The 15,099-nt window shown below is 44.3% G+C and overlaps 1 protein-coding gene across 1 annotated transcript in view; it reads left to right on the top strand.

Annotated features, from left to right (window-relative positions):
* LOC143963333 (leucine-rich repeat serine/threonine-protein kinase 1-like) overlaps nucleotides 1–15,099 on the top strand; it is a gene marked incomplete in the record, with an annotated part of 364,270 nt that overhangs the window by 299,949 nt on the left and 49,222 nt on the right. The window contains 1 exon segment of the mRNA XM_077472944.1: nucleotides 7,973–8,167. Within this exon segment, the coding sequence (XP_077329070.1) occupies nucleotides 7,973–8,167 (195 nt within the window).

Below are 15,099 nucleotides of genomic sequence, written 5' to 3'. Positions count from 1 at the left end.
ACTGCTGCAAAAGTCCAGAATAGAAACCTGTGCCTGGAAAAAATCCTCAAAGGATTGTCTTACCTCTACGTCTTCCAGGAGAGCCGAATTCAGTTTCCAGGTACCCCTTCCCCTGGGTGGAGTGTCCGAGGCATTCAGAGTCACAGACAGCATACAGTGGTCAGAGAACTCCACCGCCCTCAACTCAGGAGCCGAGAAAGCAGAGTTCTCCTTTAAAAAAAACCTATCTATCCTACTCTGACTATTCCCTCTCTGAAATGTGAATCCCGTGCTGCCAGGGCAGTGCTTAATATGCACATCTACCAGGCCTGCTTGTCTCACCATATCTCTAAGAAAAACGCTATCGTAAGCCAGCCTGTCTATGGAGCCTCTCCTGTCTTCAGGCCTAATTATGGTGTTAAAATCACCTCCAAAGACAACCTGCTGGGACGTAAAAAGGAAGGGCTTGATCTCTGTGAGGAGGCATTTCCTGCCCCATCTTGACTGCAGTCCATAGATATTGATCAAACGCAGATCCTGCCCCCTAACAGAGACGTCCAAGACCATGCATCTCCCAATCTCTACCTCAATTACCCGCCGGCACGTTACCATATCGGTTTTAAAAAGGACCGCAACTCCGCTGCAGGGCTCTGCCGCAAGAGACCAAAAGGAGGGACCGCATCTCCACTCCCTTTTTGCTAGATGGACATCGGCCAAAGTATTGAGCCAGGTCTCTTGCAAAAATAAAATCTCGGCATCAAACTCGCTGAGCAAAAATAGGGCAATATCACGAGCTCTTGCAGATTTCATGCTGGCGACATTAATGGTCGCCACCTTTATCGGAGTGGGAACTGCCATCAGGATGATTGGGGTAGTCGTTTCTTAACCTTTACCACACTCTCATCACCAGAAACAGCTCTCTTCAAACTATGTGACTCCCCCTCATCCATGGATGATAAAGAAAAAGATAAATCAGACATCCCATCACCTGACAAAACTGAAAAAGGGTTACCAGGAGGAACCCCTCCTGCGGAAGAAGGAAGAAATTACCACCTTATTTGTCTTCCTCTTCTTCTTTTTCTTCCTCCTAAACGTCTCCCACCCCTCATCATCCGAATCCCCCCCAACAGAGGGTGACACATGGGATATGGACACCCTTCCATCAGCCCCACCCCCATCCAGCACCCCCACATTCCCCTGACCACGTTTGCGCTGCCGAGGGACAGGGACTGGAGGCTGAGAAGGAAGATCCGCAAAACCTGCCCCCCCAGCAGCCTCCGCTAGTCTGGAGGATCTACGTACAGCAGGAATAGGGACAACCACATGGGGGACAGACTTAGGGACCACATCACTAGAGGGAACAGAATCTGAAGCAACAGATGGAACTGACACAGGAGGGACAGACTCAGGGACCACATTACCAGGGGAAACAGAACCTGAAACAGATGGAACAGACACAGGAGGGACAGACTCAGGGACCACATTACCAGGGGAAACAGAACCTGAAACAGATGGAACTGACACAGGAGGGACAACAACAGTTACAGCGGCCTTATCCAGCCTCTGCAGCTCAGCCTCCAATCCTGGCAGGTTATGTAAAGCCTCTGGACACTTACTGTAAGGATGGCCAAGCTTTTGGCACAGATTGCACCGAATTTGGGTACAATCTTTTGCCAAATGGTCCAGACCCTGGCATAGTGAACACTTTTTACGGGTGCAGGTAGAGGCAAAATGGCCCTTTTCACCACATTTATTGCAGACTTTGGGCTGTCCCTGGTAGAAAATAGTCAGCCGATCTCTTCCCAGAAAAGCTGAACAGGGCAGATGTTGGACTACATTGCCCAGCACCCCCAGTTTTAGTGACACCGTCCAGGCCCCTGTCCATATCCCATGTTCATCCAGGACCTTCCGCAGTGGAGTGAGGACCTCACCATATCGGCGTAGCCATACTATCAAATCAGCCTCTGGTATGGATTCGTTACGCACCAGGATGGTCACCGATTTTATCAGAGGCTGCCTGGAAATCACCTTTGGCACCAAACCACTCCACTGCGGAAGGCCCTGGCACCTCCTATGTCGCTCCCAAAATAAGTCCAACCCCTCAGGTTTTACAAAAGATAAATCAAATTCATAACTTCCCACTGGGCAAATCAAAGCAAAAATATCCACAACTTTAAACCCCATTTCCAAAATCAACTCAGCCACCCTCCCCCTCACTGGTGGGGTCCCCTCCCCCTCCCACTTGAACTGAACCACATTCCTCCTCCTATACCCACCACCAAACCCCCCTATATTGTGACCACCAATATTTACAGCATTCCCCCCACCCTCCTTGGTGCGACTCCCCACAACAGACGCATAACTCCCCATATTCCTCCCAGCAGAAGAGATATTTGTGTGTTTTGAACTGTCTGAGACATCTTTAGCAGATATCGATTGTACAGATTTGGTCTGTACAATCGATGAGTCTTTCCTCTGAGCAGAGAGAGAAATGTCATTTTTGTTTTTCCCAGCAGTATTAACCCCTCCACCATCACCACCACCCACCACATTCATTGTTTTATCATGACTGTCATTGTTAATACTTGCTGGTATATTCACATGTCCTGCAGTCTTCCCAGCAGTGTCAGTTCCCACTGCTGTGCTGGTGGAATCTTCAGCTGGCCTGTTCTCTTCCATCAGGACAGGACTTTCTGCAGAGGACAGTGCAGGCTGGACTGACACATCCATGGCTTCCACTGCACATGGTGCAGTATTCTGATCCCCTCCCCCACCAGAATCAATCAGCTCTGCTGGAACACAGAGAGGCTCAGGTGAAGCAATCACATTGCAGGTGTCAGACACAGTGTGTGAAACACATGCAGCAAATGTGGTAGTGGAACTACAGGTCTCAGCACATGCAGGTGCAGCAACATCCATGCTCAGGGGGTTTGGTGCAGGTTTATCCTCATTCCCTGGCTGATTTTTCTGAACATCCTCCGGGACCTCTGATGGATTATCAGACATTACAAGCTTGTCTCCTCTCAGGGGGGATTCCATCCGCTGGATGAAGGTCAGGGTGCCATTCTCACTCTCAACCCCCTGGCTGGTTGCCGCCGGCGACTCCAAGGCCTTACATGGGGGGAGAGGAGCAGAGGCAGATGGACCCGGGTCATCCATATGCTGAGGCTGATCCACTGAACACGCTGAGGACTGGCTGACAAACCTCTCGTTTTCAAACTTTTCTTTAAATGCTCCACTTTTTTCTTTTAGTTTTCCCAACAATAAAGTTTGCTGCTTTACTTTTTCCTCTAATTCCTGTAACTCAGGCTTCATGGCGGTGCGATTCTTACTCCAGGCCTGGAAGTATTTGGCTTTGAAGTTTTTAAGCTCCACTCTCCCAATCGCCCTAAAGCGATTAACAACCTTAAGGCTGAAAACGCTGGCATCCATACCAGGGCCCGGACCCACAGACAGATCCTCCACCTCCTCCTCACTGGGCCCCGTGTCATCAGGGGGATCCATCTCAGGGCCTCCCCCAGGATCAGGTATTATTCCTGGGCCGAGCTAGCAGGCAAGGCCCAGGCTTGAAAAATGGGTGGTTCTCACAGAGAGCTCTTTGGGTGTGTCCTCCTCCTCCTTCCCACTGATCACCAATGTAAGGAACATTCTTCTCACTGATCCCCAATGTAAGGAACATTCTTCCCACTGATCACCAATGTAAGGGACATTCTTCTCACTGATCACCAATGTAAGGAGCATTCTTCCCACTGATCACCAATGTAAGGAACATTCTTCTCACTGATCACCAATGTAAGGAGCATTCTTCTCACTGATCACCAATGTAAGGAACATTCTTCCCACTGATCACCAATGTAAGGAACATTCTTCTCACTGATCACCAATGTAAGGAACATTCTTCTCACTGATCACCAATGTAAGGAACATTCTTCTCACTGATCACCAATGTAAGGAACATTCTTCTCACTGATCACCAATGTAAGGAGCATTCTTCTCACTGATCACCAATGTAAGGAACATTCTTCCCACTGGTCACCAATGTAAGGAACATTCTTCCCACTGATCACCAATGTAAGGAGCATTCTTCTCACTGATCACCAATGTAAGGAACATTCTTCCCACTGGTCACCAATGTAAGGAACATTCTTCCCACTGATCACCAATGTAAGGAGCATTCTTCTCACTGATCACCAATGTAAGGAGCATTCTTCTCACTGATCACCAATGTAAGGAACATTCTTCCCACTGATCACCAATGTAAGGAGCATTCTTCTCACTGATCACCAATGTAAGGAACATTCTTCCCACTGATCACCAATGTAAGGAACATTCTTCCCACTGATCACCAATGTAAGGAACATTCTTCTCACTGATCACCAATGTAAGGAGCATTCTTCTCACTGATCACCAATGTAAGGAACATTCTTCCCACTGATCACCAATGTAAGGAACATTCTTCTCACTGATCCCCAATGTAAGGAACATTCTTCCCACTGATCACCAATGTAAGGAACATTCTTCTCACTGATCACCAATGTAAGGAGCATTCTTCCCACTGATCACCAATGTAAGGAACATTCTTCTCACTGATCACCAATGTAAGGAGCATTCTTCTCACTGATCACCAATGTAAGGAACATTCTTCCCACTGATCACCAATGTAAGGAACATTCTTCTCACTGATCACCAATGTAAGGAGCATTCTTCTCACTGATCACCAATGTAAGGAACATTCTTCCCACTGGTCACCAATGTAAGGAACATTCTTCCCACTGATCACCAATGTAAGGAGCATTCTTCTCACTGATCACCAATGTAAGGAACATTCTTCCCACTGATCACCAATGTAAGGAGCATTCTTCCCACTGACCACCAATGTAAGGAGCATTCTTCCCACTGACCACCAATGTAAGGAGCATTCTTCTCACTGATCGCCAATGTAAGGAACATTCTTCCCACTGATCGCCAATGTAAGGAACATTCTTCTCACTGATCACCAATGTAAGGAACATTCTTCCCACTGATCACCAATGTAAGGAACATTCTTCTCACTGATCACCAATGTAAGGAGCATTCTTCTCACTGATCACCAATGTAAGGAACATTCTTCCCACTGATCACCAATGTAAGGAACATTATTCCCACTGATCACCAATGTAAGGAACATTCTTCTCACTGATCACCAATGTAAGGGGCATTCTTCTCACTGACCACCAATGTAAGGAACATTCTTCTCACTGATCACCAATGTAAATAGGTGCCTCTCCCACTGACCACCATTTTAGGGAAGCCTGTCTTACTGACCATCTATATAAGTGGGCATGTCTCTGACCACCAGTGAAGGGGCACATCAATGGCCACCAAAATAAGGGGGTCCTACACTGATTACCAATACAAGAGCAGGAAAGTTATTCTAGAGGTTCCTCCATGTTAACAAGGTTAAGCAAAGCTGGTTTGGTGGATTAAAACTGTTGTCATGTCTTCAACAGCAGTGGTCATCAACCCCATCCTCAGTGCCCACTAACAGGCCAGGTTTGCAAAATAACCTAAATACATGACAGGTGATATCATTGGCTGCTCAGTGATTGCCGTATTCTAGTCTGCATCTCCCCAAGGTAATACATAAAACCTGGCCTGTTAGTGGGCCCTGAGGACAGGGCTGATGACCACTGCCCTACAGTAGACTCTGCATCCATTCTATATTTTACTACAGACTGACATTCTCCCTGAAATGACTGAAACTGAATGTCACGCTTTTAGAAGTTTGCCGTAAAAGTGTGTGAAGTACAGTATAGCTTTTTCTTGTTCAATCTTTTTATTACTGATTTTATAAACGCATTGTGCATTTAAGGATGACTAGATCTACATCAATATCTGTAAAGATTTTTTTTTTTTTATATTGGCATTATCTGTTATTACAACCATTGCATGTCTCAGAACAAATGATATTCCTTATATAGAAAGAGAAAAATGTTAAGCGCTGAGGTGTTCTGTAATATGAATATCGATCTTGTTGTTTCTGGAGAAGCTTTTGAGAGGTCAGCCTTGGCCATCAGATCAGAGGAACCCTGAGAAGCATATATCTTGAATGTTTCTCCTAAAAAATAAATAAATTATATATATATATATATATATATATATATATATATATATATATATATATATATATATATATATTACACTGCTCAAAAAAATGAAAGGAACACTTTGAAAACACATCAGATCTCAATGGGGAAAAATCCCATGCTGGATATCTATACGGATATAGACTGGGTAATGTGTTAGGAACAGAAGGGATGCCACATCATTTGATGGAAATGAAAACTGTCAACCTACAGATGGCTGAATTCAAAGACACCCCCTAAAAAGTGAAAACATTATGCAGCAGGCTAGTCTAATTTGCTAAAATTTCATTGCAGCAACTCGAAATGGTCCTCGGTAGTTTGTATGGCCCCCACGTGCTTGTAGGCATGCCTGACAACGTTGGGGAATGCTCCTAATGAGACGAGGGATGGTGTCCCGGGGTATTCCCTCCCAGATCTGGACCAGGGCCTCACTGAGCTCCTGAAAAGACTGAGGTGCAACCTGGTGGCGTTGGATGGACCAAAACATAATGTCCCAGAGGTGTTCTATTGGATTTAGGTCAGACGAGCATGAAGGCCATTCAGTATCAATTCTTTCATCCTCCAGGAACTGGCTGCATACTTTCGCCACATGAGGCCAGGCGTTGTCTTGGACCAGAAGGAACCGAGGACCCACTGCACTAGCGTGTAGGGTCTGATAATAGATCCAAGTATTTCATCTTGATACCTAATGGCAGTCAAGGTGCCGTTGTCCAGCCTGTAGAGGTCTGTACGTCCCTCCATGGATATGCCTACCCAGACCATCACTGACCCACCACCAAACCGGTCATGCTGAACCATGTTACAGGCAGCATAACGTTCTCAACGGCTTCTCCAGACCCTTTCATGTCTGTCACATGTGCTCTGGGTAAACCTGCTCTCACTTCTGAGAAACTCAGGGTGCCAGTGGCGGACCTGCCACTTCTGGTATTCAATGACAAATGCCAAATGAGCTCCACGGTAACGGGCAGTGAGCACAGAGCCCACTAGAGGACGTCGGGCCCTCAGGCCACCCTCATGAAGTCTGTTTCTGGTTCAGAAATATTTACACATAGTTACATAGTTGATGAAGTTGAAAAAAGACACCAGTCCATCAAGTCCAACTTGTGTGTGTGCTTTTATGTTAATAGTACATTGTATATCCCTGTGGCCTGCAGGAGGTCATTTTGTAGGGCTTTGGCAGTTCTCATCCTGTTTCTCCTTGCACAAAGGAGCAGATACCGGTCCTGCTGATGAGTTAAGGACCTTCTTCGGCCCTGTCCAGCTCTCCTAGAGTCACTGCTTGTCTCCGGGAATCTCCTCTGTGCTCTTGAGAATGTAGTGCGGGACACAGCAAACCTGGCAATGGCACCTATTGATGTGCCATCCTGGAGGATTTGGACTGCATATGCAACCTCTATAGGGTCCAGGTTTCGCCTCATACTACCCTGACCCTAGCCAAATGAAAAACTAGTGAAAAACAGTCAGAAAAGATGAGTAGGGAAAACAAACGTCAGTGGCCTCCACATGTAAAACCATCCCTGTTTTGGAGGTCGTCTCATTGTTGCCCATCTAGTGCACCAGTTGTTAATTTCATTAATCCCAAAGCAGTTGAAACAAATTAACGACCCCCTCTGCTACTTAACTGACCAGATAAATATCCCAGGCCTTTAACGGACTTGATGCTACACGCTAATTAAAAAGTGTTCCTTACATTTTTTTGAGCAGTGTATTTGTGTTTCACTAAATATAGCACCACTCAACATTTATTGTTTTTATTCCATTTTTGTAGCGGATTAGTGGTGGATCCATGTAAATCACTCCAGTAAACCAGGTTGCGAAACAAGGAAAGCAGCGACAATGGTGTAAATTGTAGGTGTTGTTCTTTTCAGGTAGACATGTTCTCCTTCGGTATGGTCCTGTATGAACTGTTGTCTGGCCAGCGGCCATCTTTAGGTCAACACCAACTCCAGATCTCTAAGAAGCTGTCGAAAGGGATCCGGCCTGTTCTGGGGCGCCCAGAAGAAGTTCAGTTCTACAGACTCCAAGAGCTGATGATGGAGTGCTGGGACACCAAGCCAGAAAAGGTTGGTCAAATGTATTTTCTGTTGACGTTTATTTTCACCGATTGCGCGCCAATGCCAATTTTAAACTCCGTTTTTGAATTGCACTACTTTACATGCCAATGACTAGCATACATCGGGAATGGGCGATCTTCAAAATGCCAACCGTTAAAGAACTACAAGTCACAGATTTGGAAAATACACACAAATGTGGCTACTGGTGTATTTGCTAGTGACTAAGGCTCCTTTCGCACTTGTGCAATTTGCCATGCAACATTGGACATGAAAAGTCGCGGCCATTCTTTTCGATGGCACGTTTTCAGATCGGTGTGACCTATAGTCACAGCGATTTTCGAAAAGGGTGCCTGCGCTACTTTGGTGTGACTTTTGATGCACCTTAAGTCCATTGAGTATAAAGTTGGATCAGACTCACATTAATGTCACGCTCCAAAGTCGCACCGGAATTTGTGCAACCTTGGAGTCATGCTAATGTGAATGGAGCGTTAATCTTAAAGAAGAATTCCAGGTGTGGATATTTTTATATACAGTGGAACCTTGGTTTTACGAGCAACGCGGTTAACAAGTTTTTTTTAAAGACGAGCAACTTTTTTTCTATTTTATTCTGACTCTGTTTGCGAGTGTTGTCTCGCAAAACCAGCAGAATTCAAGCTAATTGGGCGTGCAGTAACGCAATTGGCCAAAGGTGCGGAGGAGCTGGAGACACTCAGAATGGTTCAGAGCCGTTCGGAAATACTCAGAATCACTCAGAAATACTCCGTTCCAGAGTGTGTTTGAGGCTTTCCGAGTTCAGCCGAGCTGTCCCCGAGTATTTCCGAGGCTCTCCGACGCCCCCCCCCCCCCTCTGGCCACATGTCGTATTGCATGCAATAGAAGCCAATGCAGAATGAATTATCTTCATTTCTATTGACTTCTATGGGCAAACTCGCTTTGATATGCGAGTGCTTTGGATTACAAGCATTCTCCTGGAAAGGATTATGCTTATAATCCAAGGTTCCACTGTATAGTTACATTGATCAAGCTTGGAAGAATGTAACGATGCATATACTGTACATGTTTGATGTGCCTGGAAGCTGGAAATCACTGTAGTAGACACCACTACTCCAGTGATCTCTACTTACTTCCGGGTCCCATGCTGAGCGGCTGCCTTGTTGCAAAGTGAACACAGGCCCCATTCAGAGAATGCTTTGCATTTTCTTAAAGTGGTTGTAAACCTCAGGCATGAAATATGAGCAAAGCATATCCCTCAATAGTTTCTACTTGTCTCATCCAGAGCACGAAGTGTCATTTCTGTCTGCAGCCTCTTTCCTTTGCAATATGATGGGGGGGGGCTCCAGCATACCGACTGTGGTTGACAGCCTCAGCTCTGTTCCTGTGGGCTGTGTGAAGGAGTGTTTCCCTTCCCTCCAATTAGCTCTTAGCCCTTGTACACATGGTCAGACATTCTGACGGAAAATGTCCGATCGGACCGCGTTGTCGGGTAATCCGACCGTGTGTGGGCTCCATTGGGCTGTTTCCGTCTGAATATCCGACCGACAAAGTTTTAGAGCTGGGCTATAAAATTTTCCGACAACATGATCCGATCGGACTTTGTCCGATTGTTTGTAGAGAATGCCGATCGGACAAAGTGCCACGCATGCTCAGATCAAATTCCTAGACCAAAGCTATTTGCTAGTAGCCTGAACATAGTCCCGTCGTAACTAAATAACGTCATCACGTTCTGAACGATCGGATTTTCCGACAACTTTGTCCAACCGTGTGTATGCAACACCAGTTTCGGACAAAATCCGACGGATTTTGTTGTTGGAATATCCGACCGTGTGTACAAGGGCTTAGAGCTCTCCTCACTGCAGAATGTCATTTTATCATTTTAGCTCTCTGCCCCCTGTTTTCTGACAGCTCAGACAAGCTTTATACATTTTGGACTTTTTGGACCCTCAAGGTTTTTCACCTTAGTGCATTCTATGCATTAACCCTGATATATGTCAGCACAATGGCACGGCAGGGCAAATGGGCATACGGGTACATCCCCTTTAAGTCGTGGCATTGTGGGCGCATGCCCGCTGCGTACTCCATGCCTGCAGGTCCCGAGGACTCTATGTCCGCCGGGGGCCCGCGATCGTGTCATGTTGTGGCAGAACGGGGAGATGCGTATGTAAACAAGGCTTTTCCCTGTTCTGCCTAGCAACATGACAGAGATCATGTCCCATGAGGCATTGCTCCTCACACCTTCACAAGTTCTCAGGCACTTACTGGCGTGTATGGATGGTGTACTGAGCTGTATGTGTGCTGCACTGTATTTCCTGATATGTAAACAAACAATGCATTCTGTATGCAGGCCAACTAATTGGCTGGCTAATTAATCGATTATTAAAATATTAATTGATTCATTTCATAACCGATTAGTTGTTTCAGCCCTATATACATTATTAGCTTGGTCCAAGCTGCAAATATGAAGAAATATATATATATATATATATATACACCCTGTTTCCCCGAAAATAAGACCTAGCATGATTGTCAGTGATGGCTGCAATATAAGCCCTACCCCCCAAATAAGCCCTAGTTAAGATCCTTGTAGGTCTTATTTTCAGGGTAAGGCTTATGTTTGGGGAAACGGGGTAGGGCTTATTTGGGGGGTAGGGCTTATATTGCAGCCATCACCGACAATCATGCTAGGTCTTATTTTCGGGGAAACGGTGTATATATATATATATATATATATATATATATATATATATAGATATATATATATATATATATATATTTTTTTTTTATATATATATATATATATATATTTATATATATATATATATATATATATATATATATATATATATATATATATATATATATAAAGAAATATATATATAAAGAAATATAGATACCTGAAATTCTTCTTTAAACAAAGTTGTAACCTAAATATTCAAGCAAGAAAACATTTGCGGTTATGTAAGCTTGTAGCGTTCCATTTGCTGTGTAGCGGGGTGTGTTATTTTGCTGTATCTGCATTCTCTTCTCCGAAGCACATGTTGTGTCATTATACTCACAATATTGTAAATCTTATTTACCTAATTCTGGTGTAATGAGCCTAGAAAGGATTTCCATGTATAATGCCTTCATAACACAGCTGTTGGAATGCTAGTATTGACTTACTGCTGCACTTCTTGTTGTCACCATCTGTTAGAGATTAGTCGAATTCCACAAACATAATTATTTAATAATTACACAATGCACACGGGAAAATTGGCTTAAAAAATATCGCTTGTAAAACACAACTGCACCTACGATGGCGAGCCAATCCTACGATGGATACTGCCAATCCTGGACTGATGTGATAGTTATAGAATTTCTTGTCTTTTTAGTAATGGAGACGTGTGCAAATGTTGCAACTTAGGTTACCCTGAAAACAGATTTCCTCCTTTTTTTTTTTTTTCTTTATTCCCAGCATTTTCAGTAAGGCATACTCATAATGATATCATTTTTTCCCCTGTGTTTACTATGCTTCCGTTTGTGAATGAATGGGAGCTATTCCTGTCCATTCATTCTGTGTAGCTGAGGCTGCAGAGAAGGAGATGGTGCCCTCAGTCTCGTTTCTCTGTCTCAAAGGGGAAACATCATAGGTCTGTTTAGACTGCTATCTCACCAAAGCCCTACAACAGGGCTCCTAAATAAATAAATAAATAATAAATTGTTTAAAATGGTAAAAAAAAAAAAAAAGACACTAGTGTCGGAACTACCAGGCTGGTAAAGCTTGCACTTGCAACTGGGCCTTGGTGTTCCCCTACCGTGGGGGGGGGCTGGACAAAAGTCAGGGGGGCTGTTAGGCTCGGTTCACACAGGGGCGACTTGTCCAGGCGACTTCGCCGCCTGACAAGTCGCTCCCCGTTCTGTACTACGGAACCGCTCTAATAGGAGCGACTCGAGTCGCTCCGACTTAGAAAAAAGGTTCCTGTACTACTTTTGCGGCGACTTCGGGCGACTTGCATTGACTTCTATACAGAAGTCGTTTTGCAAGTCGCCGCTGAGGTCGCGGCAGGTCAAAGCGCTGCAAGTCGTGCCGCGTACTGTGTGAACCGAGCCTCAGTGGTTTCTTGCATCGGGGCCCTGGAGGTTCTGGTTACACCTCTGCTAGTCACACAGATGACCCCTGGGAGGGCAATGTCACCTTCATGGAAATCCTGTACCTTAACTTCGAGGTCTCACAGTATTATTATTATTATTATACTGGATTTATATAGTGTCATACCGACCCCCTTCCTTGTCTTAAAGTGATCAATACAGATCACTGACTCTGTCCATTCATAACTGAGGCTTGGTAAACTGTGTTTACTATGCTTCAGTTTGTGAATGAATTGGAGCTATTCTTGTCCATTCATTCTGTGTAGCTGAGGCTGCAGAGAAGGAGATGGTGCCCTCAGTCTTGTTTCTCTGTCTCAAAGGGGAAACATCATAGGTCTGTTTAGACTGCTATCTCACCAAAGCCCCACAACAGGGCTCCTAAATAAATAAATAATAAATTGTTTAAAATGGTTAAAAAAAATAAAAAAAAGACACTAGTGTCGGAACTACCAGGCTGGTAAAGCTTGCACTTGCAACTGGGCTTTGGTGTTCCCCTACCGTGGGGGGGGGGGGGCCTGGACAAAAGTCAGGGGGGTTGTTAGTGGTTTCTTGCACCGGGGCCCTGGAGGTTCTAGTTACACCTCTTCTGGTCACACAGATGACCCCTGGGAGGGCAATGTCACCTTCATGGAAATCCTGTACCTTAACTGCGAGGTCTCACAGTTTTATTATTATTATACAGGAATTTATATAGCGCCGACAGTTTGCGCAGCGCTTTACAACAGTAGTGCAGACAGTACAATTACAATACAAGAAGAATCAGAGGGCCCTGCAATCTAGGAGGGAGGGACGAGTGATAACTAATAAGGTTGTGATCAGAGAGAGGAAAAGGTTTGTTGGAGAGGTTGCATGGCGCACATAGGTAGGAGAATACAAGGTCAAGGGTGTTGCCATCAGAGTGAGTAGAAGCCTGTACCCATTGCTTCAGGTCAAATGAGGAGGTTAGACTAAGAAGTTTAGAAGTAGCAGGAGTGTTTGTATTAACAGGGAGGTTGAAGTCGCCGAGGAGGATTGTGGGAATTTCAGAAGAGAGAAAGTAGGATAGTCAGTGACATGGGAATTTATAGTTAGGCAACTCCTATCCTCATATTGATTATTGGTTCCAAATTAATAACTATTGCAGTAGCGAACAGACACAAAAGATACACTCCGTATCTTTCCAAATAATTGTTCTGCTTTATTATGACACAATTGAAGGTTTTTATACACATGATTACATAGGTATCACATTAATAATTAATTGTACTTTTATGGTACTAAGGGGCGTAACATAGGCAGGCTAATTCTAATCAGCACTCAAAAGAATGCAAAACATGTACTGAAAACATTATTAGTGCCCTGTGGACTGTGAGGGCAGTGGGCAATACATACAAAATAGAATACAATTATATATAGAATTTACAAATTTCCTTTACACCAGGCTGAAAAGGCATCAAGGAAAGTTGATATCGGTCCAGGGAGGGCGGTAGATCACAGCAATTCTTAGTGAAGTTGGAGAGAATAGGCCTATACAGTAAACTTCAAGTGACAGAGAGGGAGGAGAGTGAAGAACCTGGAAGGTGCTCTGTGGGGATAGGAGGAATCCCACAGTGTTGTCATGCTGAGTATGTGTGAGATGAAGCCTAATGCCCCATACACACGATCGGACATTGATCAGACATTCCTACAACAAAATCCATGGATTTTATCCGTCGGATGTTGGCTCAAACTTGTCTTGCATACCCACGGTCACACAAAGTTGGTCGGAAATTGCGAACGTCAAGAACGCGGTGATGTACAACACGTACGACAAGCCGAGAAAAATGAAGTTCAATAGCTGGTGTGGCTCTTCCGCTTGATTCCGAGCATGCGTGGAACTTTGTGTGTCGGAATTGTGTACACACGATCGGAATTTCCGACATGTCGGAAAATCTGAGATCCAGATCTCAAACCATGTGTACGGGGCATTACAGGTCTTAAATTTTGTGTGACGGAAATTCCGATGAAAAATGTCCGATGGAGCCTACACAGGGTCGGAATTTCCGACAAAAAGCTCCCATCGGACATTTTTCGTTTGAAAATCCGACCGTGTGTACGGGGCATACAACGTCATGCACTTCATCTCATACGTGCGTTGTATGACACTACAGGCATCTGTGCGGACAAGATAAACCCTTTCTGTGAGATCATGCAAGAGCTCAAGGAACGGTTTCTTCTTTTCCCAACAAATGAATGTAGTGTCCTATGGCGCATGCGCAACATAAAGTGCATAACGTCATGTGCTTCATCTTGCACATGTGCAGTATCACAAGCATTTTTTTTAAATGGAGGTTCAGAAACAGGGACCCAGGCAGCACAGAAGCAAGACAAAAATAGGTAAGTATGAAGGAAAAGAGTTGGATGGAATGAGCTCTTGGATGATCTAACACCAGCAATACTAAAGATGGTACAGTAGAAATAAAACATCATGAATGTATTGTTATTGATGTGATATGCTTACTGCTGTATATGATGTAATATGTTCAATAAACTCTTTTGGGGGAAAAAAAAAAAAGTATGAAGAAAAATTCACAAGGTATGTATGATTGTTCCCCCCCCCAGTCAGGTTTAAAGGTTTATGGAGTAGGGCCGGTGGGGGGATAGGGAAGGTCCTCTTTAATGGTAGTCACTGCAAAAACTAGCTGCCTGGAATATACTGTATTTTCCATTTAAATATGATTTTTATTTTATTTTTTATTAAATGCAAATTTCCTTATTTTCATTATGTTTAGCATTGTGACTGTAGAGTATATTTCTTACTATAGATAACTTTTTTGTATTGTAGCATTTCTTTTGGA

The sequence above is a fragment of the Lithobates pipiens genome, unplaced genomic scaffold (assembly GCF_037356315.1).
Source record: "Lithobates pipiens isolate NorthernLeopardFrog02 unplaced genomic scaffold, aLitPip1_a1.2 Scaffold_8, whole genome shotgun sequence".
In the NCBI taxonomy this organism is placed as follows: Eukaryota; Metazoa; Chordata; class Amphibia; order Anura; family Ranidae; genus Lithobates; species Lithobates pipiens.
The sequence above is the reverse complement of the archived record's forward strand: the minus strand, read 5'-3'. Positions and strand labels throughout refer to the sequence as shown.